Consider the following 24,865-nt stretch of genomic DNA (forward strand, 5'->3'; position numbering starts at 1 on the left):
GTCACTGACCCCATCTAAAAAAAACAATCCTCTGTAAGGCTACAACTGTATTGTTATTACTACTTTTTATTACTCATTTTTCTATTCAGGTCTCTCCTATTCATATTCCAGTCTCTTATTTAAATCAATGCATGGTTGCTAGGGGAATCTGGATCCTAGCAACCATACTGCTGAAATTACAAAATGAATAAAAAGCTAAAAAAAACCCACAAATAATAAAAAATTAAAACCAATTGCAAGTTGTCTCAGAATATCCCTCTCTACATCATACTAGCAGTTCATTTAAAGGTGAACAACCCATTTAAATCAGAAGCTATTGGAGAAAGAAAAGAAATAGGCATATTTAAAATACATGGACTAGTAGCAGCAGTAGTAGTTACTATGATGGATGTCCAAATACTATAACTTGAAGTGTCAAATTCTGTAGGTATTACTCTCCGTTAGTCAGGCCACAAAGCAATTATTTTTCAGATCATTTATTCATTTTTTTTTTACCGAACATGTGGTTCCCTCCATTGATCAGTTTAGCCAATCAAGCTGTGCCGTGATCACCCAAAAGGAAAAACTGATCCAACCTGATTTTACTATGGTGTCAGTAATCAACTTGGGACTATCTGCTCAGTGATAAAATAATGTTTAAAATGGATAACCAATGTGATCCATGAATTTTAGGTACATTATGGGGCAGATTTGTCAAGTTTCGAATTGAAAAATTTGAATTTTCGAATTTTTTTAAGGCCAAAACTGTCAAATTCGACTAGGAAATTGTTAAAATTCAATTAGAGTTGGGAGGTCAGGTCTGATCCAGACTCACTTCCTATTGGCTGGGAAATCTCCCAAAATCTGTAGCAATTATTTAATATGAATGGACTGTAGAAAACATGGAATATGTACAAAATAAGGTTTAAAATGGATAAACAATGTGATCCATGAATTTTAGGTACATTATGGGGCAGATTTATCAAGTTTCAAATTGAAAATTTGAATTTTCAAATTTTTTTAAGGCCAAAACTGTCAAATTCGACTAGGAAATTGTTAAAATTCGATTAGAGTTCTTTTATCATAATTGAATTTGACTATTCGCCACCTAAAACCGTCAGAATTACTGTTTTAGTCAATGGGAGACGTCCTGGGATCAATTTGGAGTAGTAGCAAAAAATATTTGGAGAAAAAAACTCAATTGAAAAAAGTTTTTGGGTCGATCCTATTCACCCGAGTTTTGATAATTCTACTTTTTAAATAGTTTTCAGTTGGTTGAATTTCGAGTTCATGGGAGTTTTAAAATACTCCCATGAATTTGAAAATTCGACCCTTGATAAATCTGCCCCTATTTGTCAGAATAACAACCACAAAGCTCCACAATTAACCATTTAGCATAATACCCCCCTCCCTCCAGGACTAAAGCTGGCCATACACAGGCTGATAGCAGCCAACATGGCACCTCCGGGTACGGGGAGTATGGGCATGTTATTTATTGGGCAGGTTCTGAAGACTGCAGCGATGCGTCCTCTCCCAATGGATAGTCCTTCTGTGTGATCCAATCATTGGCCTGCATGCCAGTCAATTATACAAAGAACATGGATACCAAGTAAGGCAAAGTTCTTCTTGTTTGGCAACCTTGGAAGATATTGTCTTACATGCCCAGCTTCTGAGCTGGGCACTTTGGGTTGGGCAGGTTTAAACTATCCCTAAAATGTGGCCCATAAGCAGTGTGTACCTATAAAGGTGCCCAAGTCTCTTTCATCTTTTTAAGGGCCCACAGGGGTGGTTGCAAATGACCCGCCACAATCAATCAACCCTTGAAGAATAACGACAAATCCAGACAAATAGTTCAAGTATGGCACCACCAAAAGCTTTTAGACAACAACAAACAACACAATGTGAACAGTGAACACCGAAGGCAATAGCTTAAAATCTAAAATGTCTTCAAAAAATCCCTGATCTTCACAAATAATAAAGCCACATGAAGTAGAACTCGGCAGTCTGAAAAACCTTCATGCTTTCTCATTAAAAATACGATGTATTTACACAAAAGGTCGGTTGTATCGGACTTTCCACCGCTTAGACCGGAAGCGGAAGAAGAAGTACATGACCATTAAAAACAAGGAAGAGGTGAGATATAAGATGACGCACAGGCTCATGTCTATATTGGAGAAGCCGATCCCTAGGAAACTGACAGACTGATGGTTTTTGGAATTTAGACTTTTCTCCGGCTTTTTCGGAACAAGTTTATCCAAAAATTGGGGGTTTCGTTTATTGACGTCTTCTTGAGGTTTCTTGTTGAAATGTGGCTCTTTATTGCCGTCGGCTGCTTCACTCAGGTCCTTTCTGGGGTCGGCAAATTCCAAGGAAATCTCCTGGTTGCCATAGTAGCGCTTTAGGAAAGCAAGCACCTCGTCTTCATTCCAGCTGTGCATCCCACCCATCTGGCCGTGGCACGCGGGGCAAAGGTCAGAGGTCGGCCACTGGACCTTTGGAAACTTGGGGTCTTCGCTAGGGGCACCTGTATGAAAACATGAAATGCTATGTCATATGGGAATCCCACGCAACATTACACAAAGAAGGAGAGGGAATCTGTAGCTACAGCTTTAAGTTGGGCAATAATACAAGTCTGTGACTCGAGCAGTGGGTGGGACTTGAGCACTGTAGTGGCAGCTTACAGAAGCAGATGGGGTGGACTGGACTAGAACTCACTGACAACAGATTATAGAAGGGTCAGGCCAGACTAGAATTTAAAATCAGATTACAAGGACACAAGCAGGAAGTAATGGGTCACACTACAATACTCCGATAGCAACATATAGCGGGTTATTTATCAGAATCCGTAAAAAAAGTCAGACCAAACTAGAATCCACGATTTGACCTTATTGATCATTGTAAAAAAAACTTGATAAAATGGGTTCGGAAAAAAACTCGAATTTTTTTTTCAGGGTTTATGCCCGAAACGTTCACATTTTTAGTGAAATCGTTCTAATTCACCGAATTTTTGGCTGAAACTCAGCGCAGACCATCTTCAAATTTGAAATGGGACCTTTGCCATTGACTTCTACAGTAGTGATGTGCGGGTCGAGAATTTCTAACCTGCCCCCTCCCTCTATTTATAGACCCGCACCCGACCTGCCCTGCAGTGATGTCACAAAAGGGGTGGGGGAAGTCTATAAATTCCAGCGCCGGAAGCCGGAACTGCTAGGTTGCGGGCAGGGAGAGACAGACCCTCACGCAGGAGTCGGCCGGAACCCACGGTTATCAGGCCGTCCTGCACATCACTATTCTACAGGACCCCGACAGCGTGTTTTCGAATTCAAACTTTTTAGCAGCCTCGGGGTAAAATAAATAACTAATATTTTTTTTTCTCTAAAAATTTGTGCTTTCTAGTTAAAAAACAACAACTTTTTTTTGGAGTTTTTTCCATTAGGACTTTAATAAATAACCCCCCTAGAGTGCAAATAAATGTGCATCAAACACACAAAATAATTTTAGTTTTTCCTTTGTATGCGGCAGTATCTATAGGCTGCTCTGTCTCCGGTTCATTTAAATGATGTGTAAAGGCAACACACACTCACACAAAGGAGACAGCCCCTCTCCCTGGCGACTGCTGCCGACACAAAGAGTTTCAGCAATTATTTATGCATTTAGCAGCAAGAACTAACGGGGGAGAATGGCTTCTTCTTGTAAATCTCTTACAAACACAAAGTACAGGTTTAAGCACATATTAGAGCCATAGATCAGTGGCCATCCCCGAAAAAGCAGATTTAGCCTCTTTCCAGCCGCACACCTGACACTGTCCGTATTAATCAGCAGCGTGAATGGATGGATAGAGGCAGCCGGAGCCATCATTGCTGCATTATTCAAACTTCATCTCATAGTGTTGCGGCTAAGTGAAAACACGACAGAACAGGTTTAGCATTTTAACTCTTTCTGCGCCATCCTGTGGTGCCATGTTTCTGGTCTCCTCTTCTATATATGCCGTGAGACAGGGAGAGGCCTAAAACGCCCCACTGTAGGGGATTATACTGCACAGAACTGTGAATTGTCCAATTTGGCCACCTACAGGCTGACTGATCATTGGGCAGAGGGATCACACTGCAGGCCTACAGAGATCCATAGAACGAGGCCCACATTAATGTGCCAATGTGTTTCTCACCCAATGGGATTCTCAAATCTTCCCAATTTAAGGCTAGACCATCAGGAGGGCCCCATAGCTAAATAGGCCAAGCTTAAGGGTGCTCTTACAGAAACCCTGGACAGACTTGCGGGTGCCCTGAAAGTATGGTGTGGGCACTGTTCTAGGTTTGTGTCATTTAAAATTGTAAGTGTTCTTCCCTAATAAATGGTGTTAATGAAGAGCTTCAGCCACCATAAACTAATATTAAACATTAAGAGTAGGGATGGGCAAATTTGTTCGCCTCGTTTTGCCGAAAAAATGAAGCCCATAGACATGTATAGCGTTGAGCGAATTTGAGGCGAATTCTTGGCAAAACGAAACGGGTCAAATTCGCCCATCCCTAAGAAGATCCAACGTCACAGAAGGTCATAATGGGCAGATCCGGTTCTCATTTTAGCCCTCTATGTGGAGAGTTGGTTTCTGGTACAGGAATGGGACCTGTTATCCAGAAGGGGACCTGGAGTTTTCTGGATAATGTATCTGTAATTTGGATCTTCATACCTTAAATCTACTAGAAAATCATGTAAACATTAATAAACCCAATAGCATGGTTTTCCTTCCGAAAAGGATTAATATCTTAGTTGGGATCAAGTATAAGGATCTGCTTTAGAAAAAGGAAATCAGTTTTAATTCGGAGCTTTCTGGATAACGGGTTTCCGGATAACGGATGCTATACTTGTACTACAGTTCCCATCACCATTGAGAAGCATGGCAGAAGGCCTTTCTACACTCACCCCACCCAGGTGCTGCGAACACACAAATACCCCCTGCAAAGGATTATTAAATGTAAACAATAAAAGTATATTCTTTGGCTTCATTATGCCCTTTAACCATTATGGCTTTTCTAACCTACCGGAAAGTCTGTTGTTGACCACGTTGTGCTTCCTCCACAGCCAAAGGACTGCCTGGTCTAGCGTTTTAACACTGTCCACGGTTTCCTTGGTCATTGCCTCGAAATGCTTGGCACATTCTCGACAGCCGAAAAACTCCCTTATGTAATGCCTCATGGTCTGCAGGACGGCCTGGGGGTCAGCTTCAAATGCTACATGAAGAAAGTGAATGCAGAGAAATATTAATTTACCCATTTGCAGAAGAGTTCTGCCTTACTGATTCCGTTATGCAATGCGATGCATAGTGAGGGTTTGGCCCTTTGTCTGTGACCTACTATAGGTGTCTGTTATCAGCCAGACCCATGCACCAATAGGAGGGTTAGTAGAAGCCCTGAGATATTAGTGGTTTAGTAGCTAATCCAAAGAGTACAGTGGCAAGTACATGATCAATGGTCAGTCCATGGTATAATCTGATCTCTGATAAAAAAAGAGGCCACTATAGAGAATGGCAGGATTTCATAGGAACAGTCTTTGGCACGTGCAACCGCCTTCTCTTTCCGCCTAATGGCCTGGCAACCAGCCACCGGCCACTTTACCTGGATCAATATTTAACATCCTCGCAGCACTAATGTTTTGCTTATCAGAAACAGAGGAGGGAAAGAGGAGACGGGAGGCAAGGGATCAGCATCCGACCACGACGGCATCGGTTGCAATGCAGACAAAATAGGTTTGATCGGAGAGATACGGGGGCTGAAGCAGGACACAAACGTCACACATGAATAAGAGCAGCAGCTGAGGCACTTGATACGACAAAAGAGTATTTGTGTCCTCGACACTGGGTGCAATTCTAAGAGACATGGAGGTTGTGCCGCTTCTTTTAGATGAGAGGTTTCCACACTTGATTAGGTGCGAGGCTACACTGCTAGAGTTGTTTATTGTATATTCTCTAACTGGACGACTGCTCTAAGTGCTGTTGGATCCAGCTTAACGGAATCTCTTTAGCACTTGGAGGCACTAAATAGGGGGTTAAAGGGAGGCTGTGATGGACATGACTTTTTCTCAACTATTCAACTTCAGCCACTTTGGTGTATCTTGCTGCTGGGGTGACACACACATCAAGCTTTATGGCTTCTCATGGGCTTGAAAATATATTCTGTGGGGATGCGCAAACAAGAAAACTCCTGGTGTAGAATATCCAGATACTTAAAAGAATACCCTTTTCTACTTGGGGTGCCAAAAGTTAGGCACACCCCGGGCAAGTGTTCATATCAGCAGACAAGCTCACCATCCCGGGGTTCTTCTAGCGAGCACCGTGGAGCAATCCTCTTCTTGCTTCTTCACAGGGCAGACACATGCGCAGTAAAGCGAAATAGGCGGCTTTTTTTTTGTAAAAGTTCAGCTTTTCGCTCTACTTTGCATGCACAGCCACGAGAAGACCCGAAGAAGCAGTAAGTTGATCGTTCCGTGGTGTTCGCTAGAAGAACCCCGGCTGGTGCGGTTTTCTGCCTAACTGTTGGCACCCCAAAATAGAAAATGGTATTCCTTCTCTTTTAAGTGTTAAATAAAAAGTTCAAAAACACGTCCACCGTGTCTGTATGGTAACCCCACTAACAAATAATAAGAAACCTCTCTGGAGAGAATATATAGGCCAAACACAGTTAATTCAATGTTAAAGCAAATATAGGAACGCCATATAGTGAAAAGATTTAATGAAACAGCTCCCCAACTGCTTATACTCACTAGATTACAAATTAAAACGGCATTGAACAAATGTTCAGTCCAAGTCCACAATATTAATTCCTCTACGCATTTCGCGTGGTGCGCCACGCTTCCTCAGGAGGATCTTCCGTGGTGCACCACGTGAAACGCATGGACGGTGGATGTGCTTTTGCACTTTTTATTGAGAATTTACGTATCTGGATATTCTGCACCAGGAGTATTTTTGTTTGTGGTTCCCCACAGAAAATATTCTCAAGCCCATGTGTTAGTCCTGCGTGGTGGACACGTTTGGTGGAAGCTGCAATCAAACACTTATACCTCTAATACAGCACCAACTGGACTTTACTGCTCTTCTGACTTCTCATATTGGTGATTAAAGAGCCACTCATAAATTAGAAGACACTCGCTGCTAAGATTAAGTCAGATTAAATGCCACTATTAAAGAGCGTGCTTCAAAGCAATTTGGAGAAAGCCAAGACACGCCGGGCTAACGAGGCAGAATTAAAATCGCCTAATTACCCGGCAGGCCTCTCCAAACAGGAGGGGGATGGGCTTACATCTACCAAGTAAAATCCTTCAATCAAATATTATTATAAGGTGACCCAGAAGTAGGGCAAAAAAAAAAAAAGCCTCCGGTGACCGATTTATTAAGGTTCAAATGTTAAAAAACTCATTTGAATTTTTTTGTGCCAAAACTCGCAAATTCAAATTTAAAAGCACCAATTTGAATGTAAATTAGAATGTGAGATTTATCACACCTCAACCATAGACACAGTTCTAATTCGAATATTCGCCACCGAAACCCTGTCGAGTTTTTTTTTTTTTTCGGAAGAAAACTCGATTTGAATTGGATTCAGATTTTCGAGTCGGGACTCTTCGATCAAATATTACACGTTCGAGTCTTTTCATAAATAACCTCCCGATCGAGTTGTGAGTAAATTCTAATTTATTAGAGTAGAAAAAAAAGTCACACAAATTTGAAATTCGACCATTGATAGTGGTATTAATACCGCCATTTATTTCCTCATTGCTTAAAGAGCATCCAATGAATGAATTTGCCGGTACAAGAGACTCAATCCAGGACCCCTTGTTACATCTTAAAATGAGACCAACTTTCTCTTCTATTGCCAAGTGATGCCCATGTAATTAAAGTCATAGTAATGTCCACATTTTAACAAGTTAAAGGCCTCCTGAACTAGTCCGCACCCTAATAGGGCTCATGATAAAAAAGGAAGAACAACGAGTTGGTGGCTACCATCAATGGCGCTTGACTTTGACAACCAACCAAGAAGCCAATTTGCTCCTACCTTCCAGCCACCAAACCCGATGTGTTACCCCCAAGATACACGGTCCCTATGAGGGTGGCACAGTTCAGGAGTGATTAGGGAGGCATCTGTGGCCACCTAAGTGGGGTTCTGTTCCCCTTTAAAGCCTCTTTTTTTGCGGTAAGCACTAGGCAAGGCCTTATGATTTTGATTTAGAAATGTTTTCTTCAAGAATGAGCTATTTTTTTAATTTTCTAATTCATTTTCTAACTTAAACTCCATGCACAGAAAATAAAGTAGGATTCAAGTTAAATTTTTTTTAAATTATATTTTCAAATTGGATTTTCTTATTACATTTTTCTCTTTTAGTTAGATTTTCTAATTACGTTTCTCTTTTAGTTCGATTTTCGAATGCGATTTTCTTCTCGAATCCTCGTTCAACGTTCCTACATTAAATTAAAATACAATTTCTACGTTGTAAAAAAAAGTGTTTAAGGTAAGCTCATTCTCTTTCCTTGACAACAGAGAGAAAAAAAATGTTCTGAATTAAATATTTTCAGTAAACTAAATCCTGAACATTTTTTAAAGAGATACTAAAAGGCCTGGAAAAATATAAGCAGATAAAAAGCTTAAAAGGAGAACTGAACCCAACGTAGGTTCCCTGCTTCCGTCTCACCTCCTGAAATGTTGCTTTCACTTCCTAGTCCTTAATTGAATTCAGCGTGCTTACCTTAAGTGCACTGTGCTAATTCAATATTTCCTACTACCCAGCTAATAAAACAACAAGCCAATGGCATTTTGCTCTTCCATTTCCCAAATGTAACCCTGGCGCTGGTAGAATGGCCTCCCTTCTGCGTTTGTGAGAGGAAAGGAGTTAAAGATGCCAAATGGCTCATGATTTTCTTGTCTAAGTCGCGGATGGATCTTCTCCTGACATCTGCCATATATCATCGTATAATCCTCCTTTTCTCCTTCCTCCCAAACTACCGCAAATTCTGGGTTACCCTAATCTCTAAAGTGGACAATAAGCATTAAACCCCTACCTGGAGAGGGATTAAAATCCAGCACGCTTTTTACTAGATGGGATTTAAAAACAAGATATAAGGAGATGGAAAAACCTCCCCAAGACATAATCCAGCCGACTCAAACTGACCCAGTTCTTATAAGACGCGCTCATCACATTTTCTCTGTGATTTGAAACATCCAGGCTTCAGCTTGTGCAGAGCAAAAAAACAGCAGCAGGTTGCGTGCAGGGCAGCGGATCTAGTTGATTAAAGGGTAACCGAAGACTAAGAAAATGTTTTGTGCTTTAGTAGTAGAGACCTTTGGCAATTTAGCCCCAAACAGCACTGTATCCCCACACCCCTACATTACTCTTTATACTCTGCTTAATTGCAAAATTCTATGGATAATAACTACAGATTTGTAAAAATGAAGATCAAATCTCAAAAGGCTTCCCTTTCTACAGTCGGAGGATATTTTATTTTCCCACTTCATTCAGAATGAATTCTGAAGTCTAAACAGGGGCAGCCGGTGCAATCTATTCTTGACCTTTCCTGTTAAGAGCATGCCTGCCATTTATCAGTGTCACCCGACGCACACAAAAAAAAAAATATATATATATATATACCTATACAGACGTATATGAATAAGTTGAAAGGGCTTTCCGTGTAATCAATGAATAACAGTATTTCTAAAATCAGATAACGAGGCAGAGCTAAAACAAAGTGGCCTGTGCTCCATTACTCGGCCGTATATCACCGGCTGCAAAGTGCAAATCGGAAATGTTTCAGGGTCTTGCGTCTCAGCAGCCGTGATTCATTGCCCCTCAGCCATCGAGTGACGAAAAGTGGATTTGTGACCGACGCTTCGGTGGAGGGTTTCGAGTAACACCGCAATTTATGGTGGTAATAGATTGAGGCTAATGAACTTTCAGGGCTGAGAGCGACGTGACCTGTGCCCAACACATTGTAATTATTTTCTTAACTCTGGCATTTAGGGATGCCGCTTAATCATCTGGGCAACTAGGATAGCCTTACGTATACACGGGAGCTGCCATTCTGCTTGCATCGTAATATATTGATCCACAAAAGGGCCCCCTATCTGACTTGGGTGCAAACCCATTCAGTGCAGTTTACAACCAAGAGGCTTGGGTAGGGGGATGTCTGCAAATATAATTTGGGATAGGCTGCTCTTATTAAACCAAGATCGCAGGTGGCTACTAGATATCATAAGACTTACATAAATGGTCCGCTCTTTCTTGTGGCATATGCTAGTTCAAGCTGCTAGCTACACTTCAAACAAAACATCATATCAAGGCAGGGTTTTAAGAGACTGGAAGCAAAAGCCTGAAGGTGCCTTAAGTTAAGTTTTGGGTTTGGGAGCTTACCAGTGTTTGCCAAGGCATCCGGTTTGACAGCAGCTTGAACAGTCAGAGAGTGGAAGAGCTTCCAGAGGGAGCATGGGTAGCCCCTCAGGTGGGACTTACTACCTCGGCACCCAACCCACTGGGTGTGATTTGTAAGGAATATCCCAGAGATCTAAACAAAGAAAAAAAGAAAGTCTGCATGTATAAACTATGGCACAGTTAGCATGGTACCAACAACAATGGCTGCAGCACGGATACCAGTGGCCTACCCGCATTTTGTTATTGACCAGATCCAGGATAGCGTCATAAGGGATCTTGTCCAATGGCATGCTAACCAGCCACTCCTGCAGCGTCTCAAGAAGCTTCATCACACGCGGCCGCCCAGGAAACAGCTGTTTGGAGAGAACCAATCAGATTGTCTGTAATAAGTATAAGGACGAAAGACCTACAATGAATCTCAATAATGAAAAAAATGATCCTTTATTCCAGCCAAGAAGTGAAACAACTTTAACGTCAAATTCTAATATAGTAGGAGGTTCTGCTCTGGAGCTGTGGGAAGGGGCCAGGGTATCAGTCGGCCAGATTATCAATCGACCAAATTATCAGACAGGGTATCAGTCGGCTGGGGAATCAGTCGGCCGGGGAATCAGTCGGCCGGGGAATCAGTCGGCCGGGGAATCAGTCGGCCGGGGAATCAGTCGGCCGGGGAATCAGTCGGCCGGGGAATCAGTCGGCCGGGGAATCAGTCCGCCGGGGAATCAGTCCGCCGGGGAATCAGTCCGCCGGGGAATCAGTCCGCCGGGGAATCAGTCCGCCGGGGAATCAGTCCGCCGGGGAATCAGTCCGCCGGGGAATCAGTCCGCCGGGGAATCAGTCCGCCGGGGAATCAGTCCGCCGGGGAATCAGTCCGCCGGGGAATCAGTCCGCCGGGGAATCAGTCCGCCGGGGAATCAGTCCGCCGGGGAATCAGTCCGCCGGGGAATCAGTCCGCTACTGTACAGATGCATACAATGCATGGTGCTAAAAGGCTCTCGTGGCTAATGCTTGCTTTTCCATTATTGTCACTTGCAGATTTGATTTTCCATACTGGCCACTTAGCAATGTTGATCATGTAGTGGAGGACTTGATGACGGATCTCTTACGTGCAGGTCAGACAGACAGCATTAGCTGGCTCAGGACCAATGTAAAAAGTGCAGAGAGATTGTATTTGCATGTTTTGGGGAGATAATGTGACAGATTTGCACTATATATTCCTCAAGGAAAAAAGGACAACTGCAGCATCTAGACCACTGCTCTTACACAATCATATGGATAATATGGCACACACATCTCAGTTGTGGGACTAACAATAATATAATATAATGCTGAAGGGGTCATCACTCTAAGATACTAAAAAACCAGTGTTCCTGGTCTTTTGCCCTTTAATTATTAAATAAAATAAAATTATTTATTAAAACAGGATTTATATTTGATTCCCTTTTTCCCCACTAGATTCTATGAACACATATTGCTATCTGGACGCTTCCTGGCTGCAAGGGTCACTAACCCCCCCCCCCCCCGTAACAGGATATTATTTTGATACATTACATCCTTATCCTGTTTAAATGGCAAAATAACACCCACCTTGTAAAGGATGGTAACAAAGTCCTTAAACGTCTTGAGTTTCTCACCCTCCAGTGTGTGGTGATTGGCCAGTTCAGCCCGGAGAATGTAATGTAATCCTGACTCCAGGTCTGCCATGTAAAGTTTGGATCTAAAGGATGAGAGAGTATTGCTAATACCACAGCCTTGTGCGCTAATCAAAGTTATAATAACCTAAATAAGCTAAATATAGCAGCATAGGTATTCCCGGTACTAAACACAATTCAGCAGGAACAGTCCCCTAAATTTGCTCATAGTCTGTACAGAGAGATCCCATAAAACTATGACAGCATAGGTAATCCTCTCCTGTACTAAGCACAATTCAGCAGGAACAGTCCCTAAGTTTGCTCATAGTCTGTACAGAGAGAGCCCATAAAACTATGGCAGCATAGGTATTCCCTGTACTAAGCACAATTCAGCAGGAACAGTCCCCTAAATTTGCTCATAGTCTGTACAGAGAGAGCCCATAAAACTATGGCAGCATAGGTATTCCCTGTACTAAGCACAATTCAGCAGGAACAGTCCCCTACGTTTGCTCATAGTCTGTACAGAGAGATCCCATAAAACTATGGCAGCATAGGTATTCCCTGTACTAAGCACAATTCAGCAGGAACAGTCCCTAAGTTTGCTCTCATAGTCTGTACAGAGAGATCCCATAAAACCATGGCAGCATAGGTATTCCCCTGTACTAAGCACAATTCAGCAGGAACAGCCCCTAAGTTTGCTCATAGTCTGTACAGAGAGATCCCATAAAACTAAGCACAATTCAGCAGGAACAGCCCCCTATGTTTGTTCATAGTCTGTACAGAGAGCTCCCATAAAACTATGGCAGCATAGGTATTCCTCTGTACTAAGCACAATTCAGCAGGAACTAAACAAACTGAGAGGGGCTGTTCCTGCTGAATGAAAAACCAATAATTGGTCGGTATAATGTCCCACTCCAAACCATTCACCTGACTGGCACAGTAAAATGAATGAAACCATATTGAGTAGAGAATCAGCCAGACCTATCAAACTCCTTCATGGCCGCGTCCTCCTGCTGTGAACCTTTGCTCAGTCCTGAATGTGCGGTTTCGGACGGCAGCCGTTTCCTTACACCACGTAAAGCCTTTAAGTGCGAGGAAAGCTGGGACCGGACGGATTTCACACTGAAAATGAAACAAGTATAATTTATTAAATACATTTTCTTATGTATTTTTACAACTGCGAAGCCTATGAAAAGAGGGACAGGCACTTGGCTCTTAATCCAGGATCCAACTATTGTAGCTGGAGATACGTCTATGGAAACATATAAACATGGGAACTGAACCCTGAAGTCTGCGATTCTGTTTTATTTTCTAACATGGATGTCACTGGTGAAACCTGTATCAGTTGGGAAGACACTAGCTCAATGGCCGACAGCCCTTTATCTAAATATTCATTTACGTTCCCCTATTTCACATGACTACATTTCTGCATCTTATAATGGATACATTGCAATAGATCCACGGCTTCAGCTTCTGCTATAGATCCGGTGAATTTACACCCCAAACCCCAATAAAACTGAACTAGTAAGAAGAGGCAACGCTTCCAGCCAGAGACAAAATAAAGGACGTTTAGAAGTCGATGACTTTGGAGAAAACGTCCATTTGCCTTCCCATGTAAGGAAGCATCGACTCTCAGCAAAAACCTTTGCTCTGCCTGTCTATACGCTGAATTAATGACCCAATCCCTGGAGTGCTGCCCAACGTATTGGAGATCTCTGTCTGGCGCCCAACGGGCGAACCTTTTGTTTATGGCTTGGTGTAAATCACTGTATTCCTGCTGCTCATTATTTAAATGTATTGATAAAGAGCCAAAATCACCCACAGGACGGGATCCCTGTTCACAAATGCCCTTTATTTTTAAGGGGCAAAGAGAAGGGTTTTTAGAAAGAAGGCGGGGGTGGACATGCCAGACAGCCGTCAAACTGATTAATGGCCGGGGTCATGATGGCCGCTATCGGTGAGCCCTGATCTGCCGCTTCATCCACATTTAGGCTGGCTTGGGAATCCCAAGATGGATCCATGTACTTAACCCTTGTACCTCAATGTTCAAAGTTCCACATTTACACCAAAACGCTCTATGGGGAACATCTACTTAAAGCTGCTTTGTCATTACAATTAATTAATAGCCACCCAAGTGAAGAGGATGTTTCCCTTTATATTTAGTTTTTTTCTTAAGGGGCCAGAGATCAGATAATACATTGGATCAGAAGACCGCAACAGTGCTGTTTTCTAAACTGCCCGATATCAACTCGGAGGGTCCCGAATATGCACCAATAAGCAACTGACTTGGACTGGAGGGGCTTATATCCGCCCCCGTACACCAAAATTTACAAAATAAATATCAAGTGAAGCCGAGGTTTGCTGTGAATGTGGGAAGTGCTCCCCGTGCTGCTACAATGTAACCGCCAGAGAAACACCAAGAGAGATAACCGAACCCCGTTTAGGAAAAAAGAGCTCAGTGTATCTCTTACAGACACTTAGGTACTTACTCGTTAATTAATCCATGCGAACCGTTTGGTTGGATCAGATAACACGAAGGGACGGAGCCGATACCCAGTTTCTCCAGGATGGCCTTATCAGAAGGCAGCGCTCTCCTCACCACTATGTTACTGTACTGGATCAGATCTAAGATCACCTGCAAGCACAGCGAGAGATCAGCCGTGAGCAAAGAGACTTGGGTGCAGTGTGAAGAAAAAGCGGGTGAACGTGGCCAATACCTCACGTCCTTCATAAGACTCTTCGCTTTCAAAGATGATGGCCGTGTAGTGCGACTGTTTTTGGGTAAGAAGAGAAGAAATCTCGCTGGAACTAGGAAAGGAAAGACAACTGTAAAGGTGGCCATAGACGCAGAGATCCGCTTGTTTGGTGACTATGCCCACATTGAAGTGGGTGATATCAGGCTGATCCGATCGTGGGCCCAACGATTGGATCATATTGCATCTGAAACGGTCGGTCGGATCACAGGTCCGCATGAACGCACAGATGCGGTCGCAATCCGATAGGATTTTTTAACCTGTCCGATTGAGATCTGGCAAACTTTCGCCAGATATCAATCGGGGAAGCCAGTCGAATGGCCCCACACTCGGGCCAGTCACAAGCTTTTATCGGCCCGTGTATAGGGGCCTTAAGGCAAATGTTTGCAAGGAAAAGAATAAATTATTTAATGTGGATAGAATTCCGTTACGGTGATTCCACACTGCGACTGTCAGGCTCACCTAATGGGCTCCAACGAGGAATAGGCCTGCGGCTTGCTCTCCGCTGGGGATGTCTGAAGGAAATCGATAATCGCTTGCCGAACTGTCTGTATGTCCCGGTCGCCTCCAGCTGAGACAGCAACAAAGCATGTTACTGGGTTTCTCATATGTATGACAGTAGGACTGCGTGCATGTTTATATGGAAGCATTATAGTAAAGGACAACTAAAGCACAAAAATGAACATGTTTAGAAATACTGAACTTAACGTACCAGCCCAGAGGCTCAGTAAATGATCCAGGCATTTAAATGTGTCCTGCTTGTGGGAACAGATATACTTGTACACAGACGCCATTATACACGGATCACGGTCAGGGCCAGATTAATGTTAAGGCTACAAAGGCCTAGAGTGGCAGGATTTTATGGACAGCATTCTGGCCAGCCACATCCAAATTGGTTCTGAAGCCCTGGAGATGCGCAGGGGATACTATAGCTTTTTACATTCCCTGCACACCAATTCCCAGTGCTCTGGACCCAATGATGAGAATTTGTGCAGAGAAGGGGGCAATGAGTGGTAGTGGGGCTAGGGGCGCCCTGATCATGGCTACAGCACCGTCCTTGCTGCCTCTGTGGCAACGTTACATTCAACCTGAAGTCTCTAATGGTTATTGAGGCTGCCGGATCCGCTCACAACGTGAATAAACAGTAATACAAAAGTACCTTTATAATTCTCTCCTTGCGTGAACTCCTTGGTGAAAGCCGTAAAGAACTGAGCAGAAAAAAACATAAAGAAATACCACTTAATTGTGTGCTTTGTGACAGAATAACAAAACAACATCCCTTGATTTCCCGCACAATACCCCCGTATACCCAAAGGGAAACATTCCAATCACTTAGGTGATGTGGTCACAATGGGGGTAGCGCGATGTATAAATCTGGCAATAGGGAAACATTCATTTTTAAAGTGTCGGAGAAACCATAATCTGGCACATGTTATGAACATTTCCTCTTAATCATGTGATAGGAACAGCTTTCTAGTAGCGTTGTGGGTCGGGCATGTTTGGGGGGTTTGTGTGCAGGCTCAGTGCAGATATAGGAGGGGGTGAATAAATGATAGCGAAGCACTGGATTGGGTTTGAGAGTCGAGAGAAAGAGCTGGGTAAGGTTGGTGTGGGTCGATGAAGGCTTTAGTCCGTCGGTTATACTAGAGAGCAGGAATTTGGGGTGCACTTCATTGTAGATAATTCTAATTGAAGCAGACTGAGGAATTTTGAACTTCATCTTAAAATACTCCTGAATTCTGAAGATGGTTCCTCTCACTTTCTCTTAAAGGAGATGTTCATCTTCCAACAGTTCAGTTGGTTTCAGACATTTCCCCAGAAATAACTTATTCCATTACTTTCTATTTTCTACCTGAGACCCTTTTTCTAATATTGGAGTGTTCAGTGTTGTTTTCCACCTTCTAAAGCCTCTCTGGGAGGGGGGGTCGACGACCCTGTAAACTGTTCTAAATTGATACATTTAGTTGATACATTTCTTATCTTTGTCCCTGCTGAGCAGAATCCCAGTGTCATTAAAGGCAGCTATAAGAATTGATACAATAGTTGCACTTATATTTCCCATAGATCCTGAGAAATGGACTAAATGTTGCAAAATTGTAACAGTTCAGAATCTGCACCTGAATTACTGAGCTGCCAGACTCAAACACCAGAGACAGGGACATTCGACTTTAAACTTAGATTTTGGAAAAAACTGTAACCTATGAGAGCTTTACTACTACTGCCCTGAGCTCCTGACTTGCCCCACAAAGAATTCCAGAGATACTTTCCACTTCTAGCTCCAGGCACTTGGTGTACGAGAAGAAAAGTATTTGAGAATATTAGTGTCTATTTGTCGGCTCCTCCGGCTGTTTGTCCGTGAGCACCTACAATCTCTGCACATTATCAGAGGTGCCTCACCCTACTGATTTGTCTCAGCGCTGCTTCAATCAGGCCAATTCCCCTCTTACTGCCCCCCGCAAATCTGTCTCTTACTATAACCAGTAGGGATGCACCGAATCCAGGATTCGGTTCGGGATTCTGCCTTTTTTTTCAGCAGGATTCGGCCGAATCCTTCTGCACAGCCGAACCCAAATTTGCATATGCAAATAGGGGGCGGGGATGGAAAATTGTGACTTTTTGTCACAAAACAAGGAAGTGAAAAAATGTTTCCCCTTTGCGAAGGATTTGGGGGTTCTGCCAAATCCAAAATAGTGGATTCAGTGCATCCCTAGTTATGAGGGGCTTCATTTCAATGGTTATTGGGGAGAAACAAGACCTTTGCCCAGAGGCTCTCGAGCCGGATACATTGTCATTATTTGGAAATATTTACCAGTTTATCACTTACCCCTGATCTCCCCTGAATGTTTTGCTTACAGATAGCGCACGCTTACCCGAAAGGTGGGATATAAGGGGACGCCAAAGTCTTTGCAGGTGCCATAATTGTCCTCCTCGGCGCAGTCCAACACCCCAATCTTTATGGCTGGCTCCCAGTCTGTCAGGAGAAACGCAAAGAGAATTACACTAAGGTATCAAAGATACTGACACCCAAATCTTATATATTCTTTAAAGGAGATATTTTGTGTAAAAAACAAGAATGTACCAGTGCATTACACTCATTTAGATATAGAAGAATTGTGCTTTAAAATGTAGTGTTTCAGGCTGATTTATTAAATATTTCTGCAAAAAACCCTAATAATCCCTCCCTTCTCTTCCACTTCCTGCTCCCTGAATTCCCAGGCTGTGCACTCAGCTCATTGCAGTGTAGGACAGGAACCAATCAGCAGCTAGCAGGACCTGATAGGGAACTGAAGCCTGACTGTGCTTGTGTGACTGCAGGGCTGTGATTGGCTGTCCCCCTCCTACTGTGCAGGGATCGTTAGGACACGCCCACCCCTTATTTGAAACACAGACAGGGACCAGAGAACATCTATAGGGAGCTCCAATAAAGGGGCTATTTATAAAGATAATAATTTTTAGGACAATGTAAAAGCAACACCATATATTACTTATAATTGCCTACAAAATTATTTTTTTTTCAAATTCATCCTATATGTTTCAACTTTTGCCAACTGTGGGCAAAGATGGGGGGCCGCTGACATTTTAGAAGCAAAGTAGGATTCTTTTACTGTGTTTCAGTAATACAATGGTACCCCAATATCTGGGCCATGCTCCAGTTAATTATTATTATAATTACTATAATAATATGACCACTGGGAGACAGTGTCTCATTGGAGTTTTTAGAGGGCATGCATTCTATCCAACTATACCTACAGGTATGGGACCTGTTATCCAGAATGCTCTGGACCTGGGGTTTGCCGAGTAACAGATCTTTCTGTAATTTGGATCTTCATACCTTAAGTCTACTAGAAAATCATATAAACATGAAATAAAGCCAATAGGCTGGTTTTGCCTCCAATAAGGATTATTTATATCTTAGGTGGGATCAAGTACAAGCGTTCAGTTTTATTATTACACAGAAAAAGGAAATCATTATTAATATTTTGGATTATTTGATTATAATGGAGTCTATGGGATAGTATCAATGGCAATGCAAATAAAATGCAAGGCAAATATTCCCTTTAAAATAGGGAGATCATGTGACTCCCTGATGTACATTGGCACCAGCAAACACTAACAATTTCCCAGGCGCCACAGAGAAACGACCTGGTTGATTTCCGTTACAGGCGTCGGGCTGACAGATGAGGGAAGGGACAGATGGGCAGCCATTGTACCCCAGACAAAAGGCAGAACGGACTCTCGTACCAAGCGCTGGAATAAAAGTTTTGCTTTGGGGGAATGTGAGGGACAGACTTTTATTTCTACCCTCCTTTTGTAACCGCCGAGCTCCTGATGTTCCCCCCACCCGAGAGATGCACTGAAATGTTAATGTCGGGTGACAATGCGGCCGGGCTCCTGTTGCACGACTGGGTCAGGGATCACCAGCTGGAATGCGTTGCTGCTTCTGTTGGAAGGGGAGGGAGCACTGCCTGTCACTCATCTGAGGCATCTCTGATAACACGCCTTATGTTCTACCTGCCTGTTCTTTGCTTACACACCTTGTGCCGACCCAAATGTTCTACCTGCAATTGTAATTAATGCACAGATACATCACACACAGCCTCATTTACAGACCCCCCCCCCAGTCCTGTCCTGCTTTATGGCAGCTGAGATTCTAGCTATCTGTATAACAGGACATTCTGTCCCAGTGGCTGCACAGATCCTATCTGATCCCCATTGTAAGCAGCAGTCCTGTCCTGCTTTATGGCAGCTGAGATTCTAGCTATCTGTATAACAGAACATTCTGTCCCAGTGGCTGCACAGATCCTATCTGATCCCCATTGTAAGCAGCAGTCCTGTCCTGCTTTATGGCAGCTGAGACTCTAGCTATCTGTATAACAGAACATTCTGTCCCAGTGGCTGCACAGATCCTATCTGATCCCCATTGTAAGCAGCAGTCCTGTCCTGCTTTATGGCAGCTAAGATTCTAGTTATCTGTATAACAGAGCATTCTGTCCCAGTGGCTGCACAGATCCTATCTGATCCCCATTGTAAGCAGCAGTCCTGTCCTGCTTTATGGCAGCTGAGATTCTAGCTATCTGTATAACAGAACATTCTGTCCCAGTGGCTGCACAGATCCTATCTGATCCCCATTGTAAGCAGCAGTCCTGTCCTGCTTTATGGCAGCTGAGATTCTAGCTATCTGTATAACAGAACATTCTGTCCCAGTGGCTGCACAGATCCTATCTGATCCCCATTGTAAGCAGCAGTCCTGTCCTGCTTTATGGCAGCTGAGATTCTAGCTATCTGTATAACAGAACATTCTGTCCCAGTGGCTGCACAGATCCTATCTGATCCCCATTGTAAGCAGCAGTCCTGTCCTGCTTTATGGCAGCTGAGATTCTAGCTATCTGTATAACAGAGCATTCTGTCCCAGTGGCTGCACAGATCCTATCTGATCCCCATTGTAAGCAGCAGTCCTGTCCTGCTTTATGGCAGCTGAGATTCTAGCTATCTGTATAACAGAACATTCTGTCCCAGTGGCTGCACAGATCCTATCTGATCCCCATTGTAAGCAGCAGTCCTGTCCTGCTTTATGGCAGCTGAGATTCTAGCTATCTGTATAACAGAACATTCTGTCCCAGTGACTGCACAGATCCCATCTGATCCCCATTGTAAGCAGCAGTCCTGTCCTGCTTTATGGCAGCTGAGATTCTAGCTATCTGTATAACAGAACATTCTGTCCCAGTGGCTGCACAGATCCTATCTGATCCCCATTGTAAGCAGCAGTCCTGTCCTGCTTTATGGCAGCTGAGATTCTAGCTATCTGTATAACAGAACAGTCTATCCCAGTGGCTGCACAGATCCTATCTGATCCCCATTGTAAACAGCAGTCCTGTCCTGCTTTATGGCAGCTGAGATTCTAGCTATCTGTATAACAGAGCATTCTGTCCCAGTGGCTGCACAGATCTTATCTGATCCCCATTGTAAGCAGCAGTCCTGTCCTGCTTTATGGCAGCTGAGACTCTAGCTATCTGTATAATGTATTCAGTGATAGGTAGGGATGTGATGAATCCTGTATTGAATTTAGATTTTATGTTTTTATTTTTTGCAAGACTATGAATCAGCCGAATCCTTAGTCCTGAGCAAACTGAATCTGAACTCTAAACACTGTGTGAATTTATATCATGTGACAATTAAAAGTGACAAATACTTTTTGAATGCTGCCTTTTTTACTTTGTTAAGTTCCATATGCAAATTACGTTTCAGATTCAGCATTCAGTACATTGCTAGATACAGAGGGTCTAGATCAGGGATCCCCAACCTTTTGAACCCGTGAGCAATATTCAGAAGTAAAAGGAGTTGGGGAGCAACACAAGCATGAAAAATGTTCTTGGGATGCCAAATAAGTGCTGTGATTGGCTATTTGGAAGCCCTATATGGATTGTCAACCTAAATTGAGTCTCTGTTTGGCAAAACACTTGGCTTTTATTCAACCAAAACTTGCCCCCAAGCCTGGAATTCAAAAATAAGCACCTGCTTTGAAGTCACTGGGAGCAACATCCAAGGGGTTGGAGAGCAACATGTTGCTCACGAGCTACTGGTTGGGGACCACTGGTCTAGATAATGTAGGAATTTTAAGAAATGTCACTTATTTAAGACATTACAGAGTTGTAAAACTACAATATTTTATTTTACAGACTAGAAGAAAAAGAGAATGTTAAGTACAGGGGCGCTGAACTCACAGAAGTGACAGCAAAGAGTTGGGTAACTGCAAACTGGTAAGTCTAACACTGCAAAAGGGAAACTAAGGGAATGACTTTGATAGAGGAGGGGACACGTAAAACAGGTTGGCGACTCGGACTAGTTGGAGAGATGATGGGTCTCTATAGGCGGCCTGCATGATTTCATCATTGGGCCAGGCCCAATCTGGCCCATTGTGTGACCAATTTGGGCAGGGATTAATTTGCTTAGTAAGTGGGCATCAATGTGTATGATTGTGTAAATGTGTATCACTTATGTCATAAGATCTATACAGAGAAGGAATGTTCTGGGCACACAATAAGCTATACCTTCATACTGTACTGTCTAAGGGAATCAATATGGCACCTCCTCCTCCCATATGTATAAATACAAATATACAGAGAAGGAATGTTCTGGGCACACAATAAGCTATACCCTCATACTGTACTGTCTAAGGGAATCAATATGGCACCTCCTCCCATATGTATAAATACAAATATACAGAGAAGGAATGTTCTGGGCACACAATAAGCTATACCTTCATACTGTACTGTCTAAGGGAATCAATATGGCACCTCCCTCCTCCCATATGTATAAATACAAATATACAGAGAAAGAATGTTCTGGGCACACAATAAGCTATACCCTCATACTGTACTGTCTAAGGGAATCAATATGGCACCTCCCTCCTCCCATATGTATAAATACAAATATACAGAGAAGGAATGTTCTGGGCACACAATAAGCTATACCCTCATACTGTACTGTCTAAGGGAATCAATATGGCACCTCCTACTCCCATATGTATAAATACAAATATACAGAGAAGGAATGTTCTGGGCACACAATAAGCTATACCCTCATACTGTACTGTCTAAGGGAATCAATATGGCACCTCCTACTCCCATATGTATAAATATAAATATACAGAGAAGGAACGTTCTGGGCACACAATAAGCTATACCCTCATACTGTACTGTCTAAGGGAATCAATATGGCACCTCCTCCCATATGTATAAATACAAATATACAGAGAAGGAATGTTCTGGGCACACAATAAGCTATACCCTCATACTGTACTGTCTAAGGGAATCAATATGGCACCTCCTCCTCCCATATGTATAAATACAAATATACAGAGAAGGAATGTTCTGGGCACACAATAAGCTATACCCTCATACTGTACTGTCTAAGGGAATCAATATGGAACCTCCTTCCTCCCATATGTATAAATACAAATATACAGAGAAGGAATGTTCTGGGTGTCTGGCACAGGGGAGAGAGGAATAGGGAGAGCAGAGGTAATAATTGGGCAGTGCCTGGGGCAGAAGCTGAGAGCATGGGGTAGGGAAAGCCAAGCTAATACACATACAGATCAGACGCCTGACTTTGTAAACAAATCCCAAACACTGAAGCCTATAAATCATACTGACAACCAGTGCGTTTGACTGTTGTTGAACTACAACTCCCAGGATGCTTTGCTAAGCAAAGGCAGCCAGATGGTTGGTGGGGGCAGGGAGTACAACAGCAGGTCGGGTGCCACTTGTTCAGTAGAAGCCGTGCAATGTGCTCACAGTCTGGGGCAATAGTGTGTATGAGGCCAGATGAGATGAGATTTAGGGCAGTTTGTGAGTTCAGTAGCAGCTGATGGCAGCTCCCATAGTGTGTAACAGGAGCAATCACTGACATCACATCTCTCCTAGATCAGGGAATCAGTGACATCACGTGTGTGTAGATGAGGGAATCAGTGACATCACACGTGTAGATGAGGGAATCAGTGACATCACGTGTGTAGATGAGGGAATCTGTGACATCATGTGTGTGTAGATGAGGGAATCTGTGACATCAAGTGTGTGTAGATGAGGGAATCAGTGACACCACGTGTGTGTAGATGAGGGAATCAGTGACATCACGTGTGTAGATGAGGGAATCAGTGACATCACGTGTGTAGATGAGGGAATCAGTGACATCACGTGTGTGTAGATGAGGGAATCAGTGACATCACGTGTGTGTAGATGAGGGAATCAGTGACATCACGTGTGTGTAGATGAGGGAATCAGTGACATCACGTGTGTAGATGAGGGAATCAGTGACATCACGTGGGTGTAGCTGAGGGAATCAGTGACATCACGTGGGTGTAGATGAGGGAATCAGTGACATCACGTGTGTAGATGAGGGAATCAGTGACATCACGTGTGTGTAGATGAGGGAATCAGTGACATCACGTGGGTGTAGATGAGGGAATGAGTGACATCACGTGGGTGTAGATGAGGGAATCAGTGACATCACGTGGGTGTAGATGAGGGAATCAGTGACATCACGAGTGTGTAGAGCAGGGAATGAGTGACATCACGTGTGTGTAGAGCAGGGAATGAGTGACATCACATGTGTAGAGCAGGGAATGAGTGACATCACATGTGTGTAGAGCAGTGACATCAGCAGATGAAGGGACTATGAGATAAGAACACTCACCGCTCACATCCCGGGCCAGACTCTTCCAGGTGGGCGCGTAGTTGATACAGTGTCCGCACCAGGACGAGTAGAACTCGAGGAGCCAGGCAGAGGAAGAGTTAAACACGGCCCGCGCCACCGACTCCTTATTCAGGATGGAGACCGAATCCCCCGGTCCGTACAGCGTCTCCCCCCGCGCCATCCCGGCCCCGAGCAGAACCACCATCATCATCATCATCAGTACCGGGGAGCGGAGCGGCTGCCCCACCAACGCCGCCATCACTCCTCTCCCAGCGCTCACTCCCTCTGACCTCTCACCCCGTGACGTCACCGCCTGCTCCGGACACCATGGTAACCCCGGGGGCGGAGTCTTCTTTACTACTCTCTGCTTCTGCTGGACCAGTGTGACGTGTTCTGCCAGTCTGTGTCCCACACTACTATTATTATTATTATATATTAGTGATATCATTAGCTACTATTACTTCTCTACAGCACACCCAGGTTTATTCTGGGAAATCTCATCTTCCTCTTGTACAAATTGAGTAGAACACGATGGGCACCATATATTGATTGGCATTCTCTCCTGAGCTGGGCACCATATATTGATTGGCATTCTCTCCTGAGCTGGGCACCATATATTGATTGGCATTCTCTCCTGAGCTGGGCACCATGTATTGATTGGCATTCTCTCCTGAGCTGGGCACCATATATTGATTGGCATTCTCTCCTGAGCTGGGCACCATGTATTGATTGGCATTCTCTCCTGAGCTGGGCACCATGTATTGATTGGCATTCTCTCCTGAGCTGGGCACCATGTATTGATTGGCATTCTCTCCTGAGCTGGGCACCATGTATTGATTGGCATTCTCTCCTGAGCTGGGCACCATGTATTGATTGGCATTTTCCCCTGGGATGGGCACTGTCTAT

The 24,865-nt window shown here is 43.6% G+C and overlaps 1 protein-coding gene and 1 long non-coding RNA gene across 2 annotated transcripts in view; one reads left to right on the top strand and one right to left on the bottom strand.

The window, feature by feature from the left end:
* The window catches only part of LOC121396856, a 114,861-nt gene extending 93,349 nt beyond the window's left edge, over positions 1-21,512 (top strand). The window contains exon 3 of the long non-coding RNA XR_005963194.1: positions 21,445-21,512. This is a non-coding gene — a long non-coding RNA (uncharacterized LOC121396856). The remainder of the gene's footprint in view (positions 1-21,444) is intronic.
* Positions 1,831-24,278, bottom strand: qsox2.L (quiescin sulfhydryl oxidase 2 L homeolog). Its single transcript, XM_041572340.1, has 12 exons — positions 23,960-24,278; positions 17,638-17,738; positions 15,927-15,975; positions 15,230-15,338; positions 14,732-14,822; positions 14,504-14,649; positions 12,996-13,136; positions 11,971-12,100; positions 10,617-10,739; positions 10,369-10,519; positions 5,019-5,207; positions 1,831-2,503 (listed from the first exon to the last, which is right to left on the bottom strand). Exons 1-12 carry the CDS (start codon positions 24,216-24,218, stop codon positions 2,025-2,027), a joined length of 1,968 nt encoding a protein of 655 aa, XP_041428274.1. The 5' UTR covers positions 24,219-24,278; the 3' UTR covers positions 1,831-2,024.
* Between the last annotated feature and the right edge of the window lie 587 nt (positions 24,279-24,865).

The sequence above is a fragment of the Xenopus laevis genome, chromosome 8L (assembly GCF_017654675.1).
Source record: "Xenopus laevis strain J_2021 chromosome 8L, Xenopus_laevis_v10.1, whole genome shotgun sequence".
Classification (NCBI taxonomy): Eukaryota; Metazoa; Chordata; class Amphibia; order Anura; family Pipidae; genus Xenopus; species Xenopus laevis.

What these genes read in the sequence shown, in the direction of transcription:
- qsox2.L (XM_041572340.1), bottom strand. Translation starts at nt 24,218, where the DNA reads ATGGCGGCGTTGGTGGGGCAGCCGCTCCGCTCCCCGGTACTGATGATG. An exon ending in CCTTATATCCCACCTTTCGG is followed by an intron (nt 15,976 to 17,637) that starts GTAAGCGTGCGC and finishes TTTTCTGCTCAG; the next exon opens with TTCTTTACGGCTTTCACCAA. An exon ending in TTGTTACCATCCTTTACAAG is followed by an intron (nt 10,740 to 11,970) that starts GTGGGTGTTATT and finishes CTCTCCAAACAG; the next exon opens with CTGTTTCCTGGGCGGCCGCG.